The sequence below is a fragment of the Lissotriton helveticus genome, chromosome 12 (assembly GCF_964261635.1).
Source record: "Lissotriton helveticus chromosome 12, aLisHel1.1, whole genome shotgun sequence".
NCBI classification, from domain to species: Eukaryota; Metazoa; Chordata; class Amphibia; order Caudata; family Salamandridae; genus Lissotriton; species Lissotriton helveticus.
In genome coordinates, this window is record NC_136073.1 from 762048221 (window position 1) to 762064621 (window position 16401).

A 16401-nucleotide genomic window follows, 5' to 3' on the forward strand; every position below is an offset into this window, starting at 1 on the left:
GGTCTTTATTTTGGCGTACCTCTAAAAATGGGCACTGCAATGGGAACGCCAAAAACAGTTCCTGCATGGCATGGACTGAAAAGTTCATGCCGTGCAAGAACTGGGGTGCATGCACACAGGGGGCACATGTGTCCCGATTCATGCACCGCAAGGCGCAGACCACATGGGGGATCCTGTAGGGCCCCCTTTGTTATCACAGCTCCAGGATTTTCATGGAAGAAGAACCTCCATGATAACCATGGCTGAGAGGAAACTTGTAATATGCTTGGCGCGATCACACGTGTCCCGCCAAATATATTGCTTCCCCTGACTGCCGCAACACTGCCAGGGAACGGCAGTTCCCTGCTAGCTGCATTGGGGAAATGGCAGTCTGACCGCCCTAATTGTTATAGGGCGGGCGGGAGACTGCCGCCACCATGCCCCCATGAATCTGGCTGTCCATGGACCGCCAGACTCATAATCGACCCCTTAGTTCTTGGTAAGCACACCCATAGGTCTTCTCCAAGCAGACATCTTGCGCTGCCTGGCAGGCTGGGCCCAATAAGCAGGTCACACTTTAACCTGGCGATAAAAAGCATGCTAAAAAAGTCATTCAAAATTCTTAAATAAGAACACGACCATCTTCATTATGTGCTGCTATAAATCCTACGCACAGTAAAATGCTTATCCAAAGGAATGGTGTAATTAACTAATTCTCAGTATGGTGATTTCAGATAACAAGGCTTTGACAACTAGAGCTATTCTCTTCAATAATTCTAAAAGTGTGAGACTAAACCAAATAATAGTTTCTTGATCTCAACTCAGTTGTTACCCTGCTTTATAGGAATATAAATAAGATAGAGTGCTAGCTACAGCAGGTTTGCTCGCAATGAATAAATACTAGCAGTACTAAAAACATTCTTAGAAAAAGTGTAAAAACAAACATACAACTTTTTTTTTTACATAAAAATGGTTTAAACACTGATAAAACATGATGTTCAACATTTTGGAAATAGGAAAAATTACTATCCCAAAAAATAATACCGATAACAATACTCATTGAACACTTTCTTTGATTTCAGGCTTCCTGGCTATGAACAAAATATGCACAGCTCCAGAAGCCACGCTCCACAAACCGGCTATATGGATGCTCCAGTCAGGAAAAGACAAAGTGATCCCAACCTTCCATGTACAGACCCCAAAGAAGATTTTGCCATTGCCAATGTGTGAACTATATCAAAATGTTAAATGTGCGGACACCCATTTTTCCCTTTGTGTGGCATTAATTCAAACGAGTGAAACATAATAATTGCGTTCGTTTCTACGGAGGGAAAAGAGAGACATCACAATTACCTGAATATCAACTGTATCATGAATCCCTCTGCCGCGGCCGCGATTTCGCGGCAGTTTGGCACTTCCGCAAAACGGGCGGGACGCGTCGGCCATTGGACGTTCGCAGCACCAGCGAGGTAGTGCTTGCGACGTCCAACTGCCGACGGCAGCACGCATGGGGTTAAAAAACATAGCTTTCATTCCTCTCTTTCTGATCCCTTAGTGTTTACATCTACACTGACACTACTTGTTTAACCCGTTGCCTGCTTATGACGGTGTGGTTCCGTCGTGCGGCTGACACTCCTCCCGCGCGGCATTAATTCACCGCCTGTGCGGGGTGAATTAATGAGCGGGCGGGGCCGTGACGGAACCACCCCGTCATGAGCACACGCCGCCCGTGACTCATGACGGCATAGTTCCGTTACGAGCACAGCAGCGCCGTGCTCACCAGCCACCCCGTGGCAAAAATCGCGCTGGGGCGAAGGGGTTAACCCGAGCACAAAGCACAAACCCACCACCTGACTATTAGGCACAACCAGGTAAGCAAACGCAGGGATGAACAGGGAGGGTACTAAAGGCTAAATTGTTCAACAAGCTAAACCCACAGATAAACTAAGTTGATTCTCAATTGATATGCAGTGTGTAAATAAAAACTCTCATGGAAGGTTAGGTGACATAATACATTTGAATCCAAAATAAAGTAACAAAGTGCAGCAGCAGCAGGGAGGTTGAGTCCATGGCTGGTTGTCGACTTCAAAACAGTACATTTCTTTCTCTTTTTCTTCCAGTTGATGCTGGCTGCAGACAACAGAAGTTCTAGGTACCATTCCTGAAGTCTAGGGATCCAGCGACATGGGGCTGTCCTCCCCCCTCTTCCAACTGAGTAGGATAAACAGAGCTTGAAAGAGAAGTAAAGAAAGTAAGTGTAAGGACAGAGAAGACAATCAGTTCAAGAGTTAAATTAGGAACGTTTGCCAATGGGACACACAGACCACTCACTATTCAGCTCCCTTTGCATGCTACTAAATGATAGCCTTGAATCCTAGACTACATGAACCTTCTTTCTTAGAATAACGTGGGCCGTTGACAAAAGTCAATGTGGAACTGATTCTATCTGGCATGCTGAAGTTCATCTAATGTCTACTTGTCTCTGTAAGCTGAAGGGTATGATACAGTAAGTGGACTGTGTGCGATAACAGCATTCTAGGCCAAGGATTGGCGTCACTAGTTATATTTGAGAGAATAGCAGTCATTCTTCCAGCTTATGATTACAACACTCAACAAATTGGTTCCTCTCCCTGGCCGTTTTTGACCCCGGGGACCATCACCTCCCCGGCGCAGGCACTGCAAAAACAGAGGATGGGAGATGCCGGTCCACCCTCATGGAACCATTAATGGCACTAGGACCGCCACCACCCAGGGCCGGATCCCTATATCCCGAGGTGCCCACCCTCCGTAAAAAGTTGTTTACTGTCGCTAGCTGGGAGCTTTGACAGTTCCCACCAAGTGACAGCAAACAGAAAGTTTGCTCCCAGCAGGCGAGAGCAGGAAAACTGCTCCCACTGACTGGAAAAGGACTTTTCATCTGTTTCCTGCCCACTGTCAACAGATAAAAGAATTGCTCACGAACACAGGGAGCAGCATTTTTTGCTTCTCCCTCCGTGCATGAGCAATGTCGGCTCCCGCTTGATTCAGGGAGCTGGCAGGGACTGTGGAGGCATTAAGGCTCCCCTCGCGGTCCCCAACACTGCACATCTATGATGCATTTAATGCACATGCATTCTGTAAACAGTCACACCCATTAGCTGGACACAAGCTGTACAACATTTGGTAGAAACGTAATATGGTACTTACCCGCCACTATGTTAACTATAAAACAACTAGCACACTCATTGGATGATGTCATCAGTGATGTCATAAATAATGTCAGCGAACTTGTAATGAGTGATTTAACATGTGAGGTCATAAGCAGTGCATGGCGGAGGCGCAAGTTATAGGTAGCTCTGTTAACTATAACTAGTGAGTTTATGTGTTTTGTGCTTTACTGGCGAGAACCCAGGGCACAAAGTATCTCTGGATTTCAGGGAGTGGGCGCTGCTCTTTTCTGGATTTCAAGAATATTCCTTTTGGATGATTTAAGCTGCCTTTTGTCTTCTGGCACGGTTTAGGAGGTTGGTTTCGCCGGTTGGATAATATGATTTTCCTCCGGTTTCTAAGGCATTTGACCGTGGCTAAATACACCCGTTTGTAAGGTACAAGCAAATGCACTCGTGTGAGGGACGGGTGTGTTAATAAAGTTTGTATACAGAAAAAGTAAGGAGACCTCTTTTCTATAAACTAACGAACAGAAGTAAATATCAATTCCGATTTTGGACTGAGCATGAGATTTTAGTTTCTTTCTGATAAATTCTTGAATGATTAAGAATTGCTGTCTTTTAAAGGATGTTTCTTACTTAGGTAAACTACAGAGCGTCAAGCACCAAACGAGCTCTGAGGTGCGTGGCCCTTTAAGAGTCAGAGTTTCGTTTTTGGTCACGTGGTGCACTATGACGCGTTAGAAAACACTCCCCGTCCCCGACGTCAGTATTGTGCGGGCCGTGGGTGTGACCGCTGTAGGTTTCTCAGTGGGTAGTCGCCTGGATAACAGGAAGTGGCACCCCCAAGCTACATCCCGTCAGTCGCATATTTAGCATAAACGATGTTTGATTTAAAACGGGAATGTAAATTTATTGAGCGTTTGACTCTCGAGTGATGACGGCATGCCGTTTGTTTTATTTTGCTTTTTGATGCACAGAAACTCCGGGCGTGAAGGTTTCCCCTGCCACGAGCCCAGGTTGAAATTCAAACTTACACAGACAGTGAGTTCCTGTTTCTTTTTAACAGTTAATCTTCCATGGTATTAGGTGTTGGTTATTACTTGTGGACGCTCACAATTTTTAACTTCTGTATGTCGGACACCAGAGTGGGTGACGGCCTCAACACAGAAGGATAATAATGGTAGAGCGCTTAATATAGATAGCCTTACGAATAATGAATCACCCGGTGGACTAACAAAGATAACAGTACTACACAGTCCTCAATATGCTGTGTGTTTGTTGTTGATTGAAACGATCCAAAAAAAACTTAGAGAGGGTTGCAAATAGTTATGCGTTTCCCTCGACCTTGTTCACTGGACGGTTATGGTTCTCTTGGTGGAATCTGTTTCTTGACACTCTAATACCAAGTCTTTTCCTGGAATAATTGACTGGTAGCATAACATTTACACACTCAGTTTTTGAATTTGTTGTGCGTAGTAGTTTCATATGTTAACTACGATAACTGTCATGTTGGAATAACTTTCTATTTTTCAGATTGAAGACCCCTAACAAATCAAGGAGTGTCTACACGGGAATTCCGTGAGTTTGTATGTATAGATTGCCTATCTCCACAGAGTGCTTGCGCCTTAGGGTGCGCATACCAGAGTGGGATAGTTTATGGTCCTGATGAATGCTGAGCGCAATGAGCTAATGAGAGCAGAAACATGTTGACCACGATGTTTACATAGGACACTTTGGTTCAAATTGACTCAACCATTAGTTGTCCGTTTTCACTTTGTTTTTATCGAAGGTGTACTGTCCCTTTATTAAAAATGTATTCACGGAACAGCTATATCTTCTTTTAAATCACTATTTTCACATATGGCCACTAATTCACCAGCCTTTTATAAAAAAAAGAACCCAATGATGAAGCTAGTCACCGACTCTGTTGGTGCATGAGGATTCATTTCCACAGTGTCTCTGACTAATTCCACCCGTCTTTTCATTAGGTTGTGGGTTATAAGGTAACAAACTTTTATCCAGGTCAATAGTATACCTGGTTGCTCTTTTGATGTTTGAAATACTTTTCTGGATTTCACCTTTTAACACCCACCTGCATTAGGTTAACGGAACAAGCAAATGTACCCATGAATCAACAACGAAGGACCCGTGAATATTTTGCAGCATCAAATAAGCCATTTATTCTAGGATTGAACGTGATATTGAGTGTAAAGATGTGGAATGGAGCTGGAAGTCTGACCTACGAGCTGAAAACAAGTGCTCTAATCCGGCTTCTATAATTAACTAAAATACTGTGTGTTCCTTGACAATTCATTGTATCTTCATATGCGAAAAGCTGTAAATATGTGCAGTACAGATGCGCAAATATAACTGAACAACGAGTGTCCGGGACTACCACACCCCGCCCAACCTATCAATCACTGGCTGTACTGAAGATCAAGGACATTTTTGTGTACTTGAAACAAAAGAGACAGTGGAACCTTCTTGATCACAGCACCTAACCTCAGTAACTCTTCATCATAACATTCCCTTTCTATTAGCATAGGGACTTGTGTGCACACTGGTTGGCACCCACCATCACAATGCTAGTTCAGAAAGAACTTTGACAATATACAAAAAAGCACAGGTGCACAACACAATAACAAGAATATATTAAATTCAAGCTATAATAATTACAGGAGTAGAGTTCCTCAATTTTGATTTCTTTTATTCCAAAATGTGGTAGAAAAGATAGTACAGCCGACGCGTTTCGTCCCAACTTGGGACTTCTTCAGGGCGGTTTCTGATTCAAAAGGTTGTATTGGTGAATCCTAAAGAATTAGGTTGTCGTGCCGGACCACAATCTTTAGTCTTGATGATGGATATGTGATACTGGTATCCAAGAGTCTCAAAGAAATGACCAGGAGATGACTGATGAAGGCATGGGTCAGTCAGAGATTCAGAAGTATAAGCTGCACCAAACCTTCAATATAAACGACGGGGTATGTACATCCCAGACAAGAACCTAATAAGTTTATATGATTCTATATGCTATGCTCGAAGTCCATTAGTGATATCCCAAATAAGCCCTACGGGAAGAAGGGTCACTGTTTGCCCGTTAGTGGAGAGAAATGTGCCCCATCTGATATCAGCAACCGGCTCGTGATATGATAGTCACGGCCCGAAACGTCCTCTTCCACGAACACCAGCAGTAACAGGTTCCGTCCAGCACCCAATGGACTTCGAGCATAGCATATAGAATCATATAAACTTATTAGGTTCTTGTCTGGGATGTACATACCCCCTCGTTTATATTGAAGGTTTGGTGCAGCTTATACTTCTGAATCTCTGACTGACCCTTGCCTTCATCAGTCATCTCCTGGACATTTTTGTGTACTTTATCTGCAAACTGCGACACTGACAGAAGTCCTGGAATGAACACTAACAATATCAGCAACATTTACATCTGTAACCGCCTCAGCGCTTAATTTGAGCCGGTGGTGTCCGGTGCTCCGCACTGGCACTTAATTGTCAGCACCAGCGCTTGTGGCATTCTGCCACAAGGCGGTGCTGTCTGGCTAATTTAGAGATGATCACAACAACACTTAATTGTTAATTCAATGCAAATTAAAAATGACTATTACATGCCAGCCAAACCATTCCTTTAGCTTCGAAGCCTGAAATAGAGTGAATTGTCACTCTTGTAGGAGTGTGATGGTTAGTAGTTGTGCTGTTACTATCATTGGCAGCACTGGCCAGGGCAATGTGTGGTGCAAGCTGCAGTGGCCTTCTGACGAGAGTCCTGGCACTTATCTTTTTCCAACTTAAGCACTGATGTCTGTTGCAGTTGTTGCCTCTGGTGTGCCTGGAATCTGCATTTGTGTCTTTCGTCATCGTTCTGTGTTTGTGAGACAGCGGATTTCTGTGATGAGCAAGTCATGGTACGCAATTAAGCACTGAAAGCCTGGGGCTTTATCTGAATGCTGTATTCCTATATAAATGTGGTGTTTGTTGTGGGGGGGTTCTTGCTGTGGCAGGAGGTGTGAGGAAGATGGGAGATGGGCGGGTAGGGGGTTAATGTGGAGCTAATAATTATACTGAGAAACACTAAGGTCTGACTACAAAGTCTTTAACGGGACCCGCTTTAGACCAAGTCGGATGGGCGAGCTGCTGTTTGCATGATATTAAGTCAGGCTGCGCCCCTTGCAATATTGGCACCCCAGGCCTGGGCACAGCTCGCCCATGTCCAAGGCCAGCCCTCCTGTGCAGTTTGTCACAATTGCATGTTTTGTTCTTGGTGTCCCTTCTCACTAGTGTGAGGCAGCAATTAGAAAGTTTCCTCTATAAATTAATCTGCCAAGAATATCTCCGTCTCGCTTTACGAACTCTGTAAACTAAGAGTCATTCCATTGGCTAATAGTAGTACCTGTTATTTACAACGCTTGGAAGGGGCAGAGGTGTTACTTGATTTGGAGGCTATGAAATTATTCTTACTACGCACGGTGTGAATTTGGTTGTCGTGTTCACTGCCACCACTTTCTGACCCCAAAGAAAGGCAGTACCTGCCGCTTGTGCACGTGGGACGCGGAAGATCGTCGCACTTTCACAGACTCCGTTGGGAATGTTTGTTGGGGCTTTTGCTGGATGGAATCCTGATTTGTACTTCCCAAAGGATGCTGGGAGGAGCGGGTCAGCATGATTTTATCTTTATTTTACCAAAGGATTTTGTATTCCTCTTCTCGAAGGTGCATTGATTACTAAGCATGTTGTGACCCTTCTATTTCTTTACTTCTGGAAGTATATTTAAGTGTGACTACTATTTATTTGAAGTGTGCCTTCCAGTGCAGACAATCTCTATCGTTGCAGCTGATCTGATTTTCTTTTAGTGTAACTTTTATGGGAAACGGCCATTACAACGAGGCCGTTTCCACGAAAACATTTACCACGCATGCATTACAACGCATGCGTGGTTACAACGACAGCCTTTACCACGCATACCTTTACTACGAGATACGTAGTAAAGGCATGTGTGGTAAATGCAAAAAAAAAAGGGGGGTTGGGGGGTCTCCCCCCCCCCCCAAAAAAAATAAAAAATAAAGCGTAGGATTAAAAAGGGGGGTTGGGGGGGTCTCCCCCCCCAAAAACGAACCTTAAATGCCCAAGCAATCAGGTAGTTAGAGAGGAAGCTGGAATAAACTTCTGCTTCCTCTTTACGACGTACAAGCGACGTGACCTACGTAACAAACGAAGATGAAGAGGAGACGAGTTAAAAAGGTAAGGGGAATTTTAGTTTAAAAAAAAAGAAAAGATTAAGGGTTAAGGGCAGAGGTAATAATAAGGAGTGAGGGCCGGTGTCATGTAACGGGAGAGGTATAACCTTTAAAACGAGTATGCCCTCACCATGCATAAATTTACAACGAAAATCGTTGTAAATCTATGCGTGGTAAAGGAAAATTCGTGGTAAAGGTGATGCGTGGAAAACGAATTCCGTTGTAACGCATGCGTGGAAAAGGCATGCGTTGCAACGGAATTTGTAGTAACGACATACAACCAACTTTTATAGAGTTTTGGTCTGTGGCTGTACCCCCTCCCCCTCCCCCCACGCGAAAAGTGTCACGTAATAAATGTGGCATAAACTGGGCTGTTTTAGTTAATGTGATGCATGATCTTTATTATCTTGCTTACACTCTGCACTTTACCCGATGCCTTTGGCTCTTAGGCTCCGAAGCTGATTGTAGGATGAAGCTCTCTGATGTTAACTTGTTATTTGTAATATTTCCCTGTTTTTATTTTTTTTTAAATGTTTTACATACATGTGCTTTTATGGTTTGAATTTATGAACTGAATAAAGAATTAAAGAAAGACTACAGTCAATTAACTACCTGAACTCAGCCTTGCCACGTTTCTGGCACCCTCCAAATTCAGTCAGTCTGTCCATCTCTCTCCATTCCCTACTTCGTGAACACCTTGAGCTGGGACAGGGCAGCAGCAAAGACTGCTGACCTGTTTGTGGTATTACCAGGAGCACATTTACTACCAGCATCACACTGGCAAAATGGAGTGCTATGGACATAACACATCACACGTTACAGTGGTCATTCAACTACGTGAATATGTATTTCGCTGCTCACAGGGCTCATAGACTGCTCGCTGCTGACATAGAACATATGCTGTGAGCCAAAGGTGACAAACTCCAGACGGCGTCTGTCTCAGCAATTCATTCTTCAGGTATTGATAAACGGGCCTTCATTTTGTTTTTGTTTTTGTTTTTTCGAACCCGCGAGAGTCTCACGCGATCGCTGTATGTTTTGCTGGGGTGTTTTTTTTTATTTTGGACCCAAAGTGGGTCGCATTGGGTCCTCTCCATGGCAACCTAGGGGGGCAGGGTATTTGCAACCTGCCCGCTTTTATTATTTTGTTTGATAACAGTTCAGAACAGGGGACTAAATCTTCGGGTCCTGTAATGGCTGTCAGCAACATTCTTCTCATGTTGCTGGAAGCCAATCAGAGCACTCACTCTCAAGGAAGTCTGACTCCCACTGGAGCAAGGGGGCCCAAAGGTAATACAGCTCCTGGGGCCAATCTGAATGGTCCACGTTTAAATTGGCGCTCCTGCAAGACTTTCTCGAGACTCTTGTGGACCCAACTGTCTAAATATACAATTATTTTTTACCCTACATTTCTCAAAAACTACTGGACAGATTTACACCAATTCACAAAAAGTACAATTAGTGGTGAAAGGCCTGTTACACTAAAAGCAGTGCAATTCTCTCAAAATGTGAATTTCTCCCTTGTACAGAAAACACACACACACATCTAGCCTCTTGAAATGCTCCAAACAGTGCTAACCATCCTTCATCCCAGTTTATAATCTGCACTAAGTGTATCATGGACCGATGTGTGAATAAGTGTACTCTTCCTACTATCCTCGCACCAAATGTTGAAAGTGAAGAGAACCATGGGGAAGTGTGTATGCTGAAACACCAATCAGCTTTCAGAGGCAGGCCAGGGTACCCTCAAAGTCTGCAAATAGCGAAGAGGAGCAACTTGCTTGCCTTCTTACCACTGGCCTCGTTATGGAGGATGGTGCCATCTGCACTTTTGACTTGACAGGAGAGAAAGATCTTCTTCCCTTCAGTTTTTTCTAACTTGCCATCTACCATGATCACAGAGCCTAGAGGGATAGGGCTGGGAAAAAAGGAAATAAGAGGTATCAAAAGACACATGGAAATAAGGCCACAAAAAATAAATGTAAGAAGCAGGGGGCTTGCCTTTCATCTTCAAGCAGTCAATTTGTGGCCAATTTTTTATTTGTAATGCACATTTATTACATTGATATTGTTACATTATTATGGAATACAACATCTGTCAATAGATGATTTGCATGATTAAGAGACAAAGTGCATGTCCTGCCTGAAATCCATAATGCTACCATACCTCAAACAACTAGATGAAAACAGCAACCAGGGTATTGAAGCAGCAAGAAACATGTGGCAGCTTTTTGGAGATGGATAAGATCTTTTCCAGCCCATTTGTTACTCAGTAAGGGCAAAATCACAGGATTTGCCATTACAAAATGATTTTTAGATTTACTAAAACACTTTGCAATTTGGTAACATGTTACTGAATCATAAAATGGGCTTAGAACAGCATACCAAATCACTATTTGGAAGGTGCGTGCTCAGAGTATTCCTTCCATTAAAAAACTTCTTATGGTATGTTTCAATTTCTTGGCACGGAGTTGGGTGTGTAGGACAATCGCAAAAGAGATGAAATCCTTTGGGGACCACTTTCCCTTAGCGGATGTATTTTAAAGTTTTTGGGGGACCAGGCAGTGGTTCAAAGGACCACTGCAAACTCTCAAATAAACTTTAAAGAAAATATAATTTTTTCTTTTTATATGCAGCTTTTGTATCTGCCATGGGTTGAATTCTGAAAAAAAGTTTACTTTATTAAAATGCACACATGGACATTTTTGTCTGCTGACTCAAGGAGACCACCATCCCTGTGATGTCATCCAATCACCCAGAGTCTCATTTAGCAAAATACTGTTGAGCCATCATTCAAAGTTGATGTCACTTTCCTTAGTGAGGTCCCTCTTAGAATGTAAGCGCCTGTATTTAGAGTGAGGCAACTGAATGTTAAGACAGAGTAGACTCAGAAGCTTCAATGGAGCATGGTTATACTGTGCCCAGTATTCAATAAAGAATGAAGTAACTTGCCTGCAGTCTTGGATTCACTGCTGCACCAACACTACAAGAGTTTGGGAACAAGCTTGACGAAGCTGAATACTGGGCTGGTTCCCACGTTGGATTACCTGCAGTTAGTGGTTGCTGTGTGCCACATCAGCTTCCTCACCGTTTTGGAGCCCTATGGTGCTTTAATCTTGAATTGATTGGCTGTGAAGGAGGAAGGTTTGGCAGACATGCTTTGCAGGTGTTGTGTGAGTTTTGTTGTGAGGTGCTCCTACACAGGTCACACGTTAAGACCCCCTGATGGAGGCCATTTTAATTACATTTTCCTCTGATTCAGACAGATCAGGCAGACTTCCTTTACCATTAATTGAAGTCCCTAAGGATTTGTGAGATGAATTTAATGTTGCATGGATGAGTGTTGAAGGGAGGGGCGCTATTACTGAGAAGACGTGGTGTGTAGCCAATTAGCCTGATGAAGATCTTAAACTGTTCAAGTTAGGAGTCATGAATGGGTGGCTGGAGAAAGATTCATTAAAAAGGAATGTGTGTAACTTATGGGGTGAATGAATGCAATGTTGATCAGAGGTTCTAGAATTATTCAACAAAAGAATTTGAGGACTAGGTTTGTACAATTATGTGACAAGGGTCCTCTTGGTACTGTCAAGAGTATGAGAAGAGTAAAGGATGTTTTTTGGTGGCCCGGAATGGATACTGAAATTGAAAGGGTGGTGAGATAATCCTTTAATTGTTCTAATGCAGGTAAGTCACAGATCATCTTAAAGCCTCCTTTATGTCCCGTTCCTGATACTGAGATGGCCTGGGATGTGTTAGGTATAGATAGCATAGGACCAATTGTGGATGAAGATGAAAAGTACATTTATCTTTTGGTTGTTATGGATTATCCTTCCAAGAGCCAAAAATACATTTTGTGCGGTGTTGTGATGCAAGTGCTGTGGTTTTATGGATGGGAACTTCTTAAGGGAAGATTTACCTAATAAGAAGATGATTATGAATAACGGTGCCCAATTTAAAGCAGAAGGAGTAGAACAATGTTAATGCACAATAGAATTCAGCCCAAATTCACGTCAGTTTAACATCCCGAAGGAAACACTAAAGTGGAGAGATTTAACAGTTTCATGGAAGGTATTTAACAGATGGCGAGAAGTAGAAGGAAAGATTGGAGAATGGAGGTAGGAAAAAATGTATGAATGTCCAGCATCACTTGTACGGTCACAGTGTATAGTTATTTACTATCATTAGAGGGCAAGTTCCATTTACAAATTATAACTTGGACTGTTTGTTAGGGTCAAGGTTTATTTATTTTATTTTTATTCATAAAGTTTTACTAGTGCGAACAAGATCCCGAAGGATATGAGAGCGCTTTACAAAAAGGATGGAAGGAATGTGTGGTGTTGTGTGTCATACATGGAATCAGGAACACTGCTGTGCTCCGGATTCCATGAGATGACAGTTACAACCCAGGTTGATATGATAGATGTGTTTTATCTGTCTCCATAATAAATCATCAATTAACATCCTCCTGACTCTGGAAGATACTTCATTTCACTGGCGACGAGGATGGGATCTAGACGTCATTGAAGAGATAGAATCCTCTGTTTGGTTATCCCCAGTCGTTGTCGCTCACAAGCCCAACGGCAAAGTAAGACTCTGTGTGGATTTGAGGGATTTAAATGGAAATGTTTGGGTAGACAGACATCCTCTCCCTAATATTAATGAAATGTTCACAAAGTTGAAAGGGGCATCAATTTTCTCCACTTTGGACTTGTCAAATGCTTATCATCAGATAGCATTACACAAAGATAGTAAGCATTTGACATCCTTCATCACATCGGAAGGTGCCTTTAGATACAAGAGGATGCCGTTTGGCCTAATATCAGCATCTTCCGTTTTTCAAAGGATCATGCATAATCTTTTTAAAGACTTCGTCAATGTCTTATATTTCCAGGATGACATTTTAATTTTTGCATCCAATCAATCTGATCATTCCGAAATTCTGTATAAAGTTTTATGTGTATTACAAGAAAGTGGTCTAACACTTACGAAAGAAAAATGTAAATTTGGTGTATCCTCTGTAGACTATTTGGGTCACACCATAAGTAAAGAGGGCATTTCCCCGAAAATGAATTTGGTCAAGGCCATAGAATTAGCTCCAGACCCTGTTGACAAGGATCAGCTCAGATCATTCTTAGGGCTTGCAGAATATTATTCAAAGTTTATTCCCCTGTTTTCCGACAAGACTGTAAACATGAGAAACTTGATGAAAAAAAATGTTCAATTTATTTGGGATGACAATTGCAAAAAAGAATTCTTGTTGCTAAAAAAGAATATCATATCTGCACCTGCATTAGCAACGTTTAATACTGCTAACAGTTCACTAATTATCACTGATGCAAGTAATGTAGGTGTTGGTGCAGTATTGATGCAACGTCAAAAGGGTCAGTTAGTGGCGATTGGGTTCGCATCTCGTCCTTTGAGGGATGCTGAAAGCAAGTATTCCACACTAGAAAAGGAGGCTCTAGCTTGCTGGTGGGGCATTGAATACTTCCGGAAGTATGTGTATGGCACTGAGTTTAAGCTATGGTCTGACCATCGTCCGTTGGTGGACTTATTCACTACCAAGGGATGTGGTAAAGCAACTTCAAGAATTGCCAGATGGCAGTACAAGCTTCAAGACTTTCATTTTAAAGTAGAATATATCCCTGGCATTAGAAATGTCTTAGCTGACTGTTTATCTAGGTTGCCTGTGCCCGATGACAATGTTGTGGAAGAAGATAAGGATGAAGATAACGTAGTGTCTATATGTGAAGTCTCCAAAGGTTGTATTGATGAGGATGCATGGAAGTCAACGTGTGATAATGATTCAATTATTGGTGATGTGAGCAAATTTGTAAAAACACAATGGCCTCGCAAAGAGTTGTTGTCTGATGAATTTCTCCCTTTCTTTCATGTTGCTCAAGAATTATCCGTTGTAGGGGATGTTTTGGTTAGAGGTCAACAATTAGTGGTTCCTCATGACTTACAATCCAAGATTTTAGACATGGCTCACGAAGGTCATCCTGGGATGACATCCATGAAGAGAAGGATAAGGAGTGAATTCTGGTGGCCAGCAATGGACAAATGCATAGAACGTCAGGTTAGAGACTGTCTAGATTGCTGTTTAAGTGATAAAACTCAAAAACATATTAAGTGTGAATTAATTCCCATTTCTAGACCTTCACGTGTATGGGAAAGTGTGTCATTGGATATTGCTGGTCCTTTGTCATTTAACAAAAGTGTAATGTACGCAATAATTTTGGTAGACCAATTATCTCAGTGGCCTGAGGTAAAGATAGTGACCAATATAACATCCAGTGTTGTGATCAAGTTCTTAAACGAAGTGTTTGAAAGGGAGAGTTTTCCAGAATCAATTACTACTGACAATGGGGTGCAATTTGTATCCTCGGAGATGAAAGAGTTTATGGAGCGTCATGGTATAAGGCATAGACGCGTGTCAGTGTATTATCCGAAAAGTAACGGCATCGTAGAAAGGTGGATTAGAGTATTTAAAGAAGGTCTTCAACTTGCCTTACAAAATGGAAAAGATTACAAACAAACCATTAGCGAAATTCTGTGGTGTTATAGAAACACACCCAAGAGCATGGGAGATGTATCTCCTTTTGAAAAGATGAGAGGGAGGAGGTGTTGTTCTAACCTATCTCAACCATGGATGAAAATACTTGGCTCTAGGAAATCTGTTGACGTCGATAGTGCTCCTTGTGGTGGTTATTCTCAGTTCAGTGTCAATGATTGGGTTCGTGTCAAGAAATGCAGGAATATCAAATCTGGTGAGTCTCGGTATTCCAAGCCTTTGATGGTCACGCGTGTAGGAAGGCAAGTTGTCGAACTTTCAGATGGAAATGTGTGGAACTTATCTAGGGTTGTTAAGGTTCCCAGATGGTTATGGCCCAAGGATGTGTTTCCAGAGTTTAAGGTTTTTTCTGGTTTGAAGTCTTCCAATAATGCAAGTAATTGGAGGAAGTTCTCAGGTTCAACAACTCTTCATTGTTCTCCAGAAGTTAAGTCTTCCTGCTCCACCAAAGACAATGTACTAGTTCATCGTGAACAAAGAAAATGTCATGTTCCAGTATGGTCAAAAGACTATCACCTTTATAAGTAATTCAATTTGAGAAACTTATATGTTGCTTATCAGATAATAGTATTTATATATTTCTTTCTTTTCATAACTTCTTGAAATGTAATATTTGCTAGTTCTTGTTATAAAGTGATTCTTGGTGTTTTTATAAGTGTTTTATTACGAAGGGGAATGTGTGGTGTTGTGTGTCATACATGGAATCAGGAACACTGCTGTGCTCCGGATTCCATGAGATGACAGTTACAACCCAGGTTGATATGATAGATGTGTTTTATCTGTCTCCATAATAAATCATCAATTAACATCCTCCTGACTCTGGAAGATACTTCATTTCAGAAGGACATAAAAGCAATGTCGACATCAGGTAAGAATACAAAAACAGGAAAAATCGCATAATTACAAGGCAAATTAGACCGGAAGAGTAATACAGTAAACAGGCATATAGCAGCATCAAGTGTTGGTACAATGGATGTAGGATCAATGGCTTCAAGGAGGTGAACCTAGCCCAATTAAGGTAAGAATGTATTCATTAGGAATCTTTTGGCTTCCAGTTTGAAAGCAGTAATTGAGGAGATTCTGCATACTTCCGGTGGAAGAGAATTCCATATCTTTGGGGCAGCGCCAGAGAAGGCTCGGTGACAAGTTATCTTTTTGCTAAGGAGGAGTGGTTGCAGGAGGAAAGTGTTAGCGCTTCTTGAGGCTCTACCACCACAGGATAATTCAAGCTTTTGCGCTAGGTACCTGGGCGTTTTGAGATGCAGAGCTTTGTGCGCCAGAACGGCAATCTTTGACTGAATTTGAGCTTTGTAGGGCACCATTTAAGAGATTTTAGGACTGGGGATATGTGCTCATTTTGTTTGGTACCAGTCACCAATCTGGCCGCAGCGTTCAGTGATGCCCTTAGTGGAGCCAGAATGTATTTGGGAAGGCCACAGAGCGTAGCGCT

At 42.3% G+C, this 16401-nt stretch overlaps 1 protein-coding gene across 1 annotated transcript in view; it reads right to left on the reverse strand.

The window, feature by feature from the left end:
- Positions 1–660: 660 nt before the first annotated feature.
- LOC144797638 (acyl-coenzyme A thioesterase THEM4-like) overlaps positions 661–16401 on the reverse strand; it is a 121746-nt gene continuing 106005 nt past the window's right edge. The window contains exons 5-6 of the mRNA XM_078668332.1: positions 10171–10295; positions 661–2209 (exon numbers count right to left, since the gene is read on the reverse strand). Of these exons, the coding sequence (XP_078524458.1) occupies positions 2148–2209; positions 10171–10295 (187 nt within the window). The 3' untranslated portion in view covers positions 661–2147. The remainder of the gene's footprint in view (positions 2210–10170; positions 10296–16401) is intronic.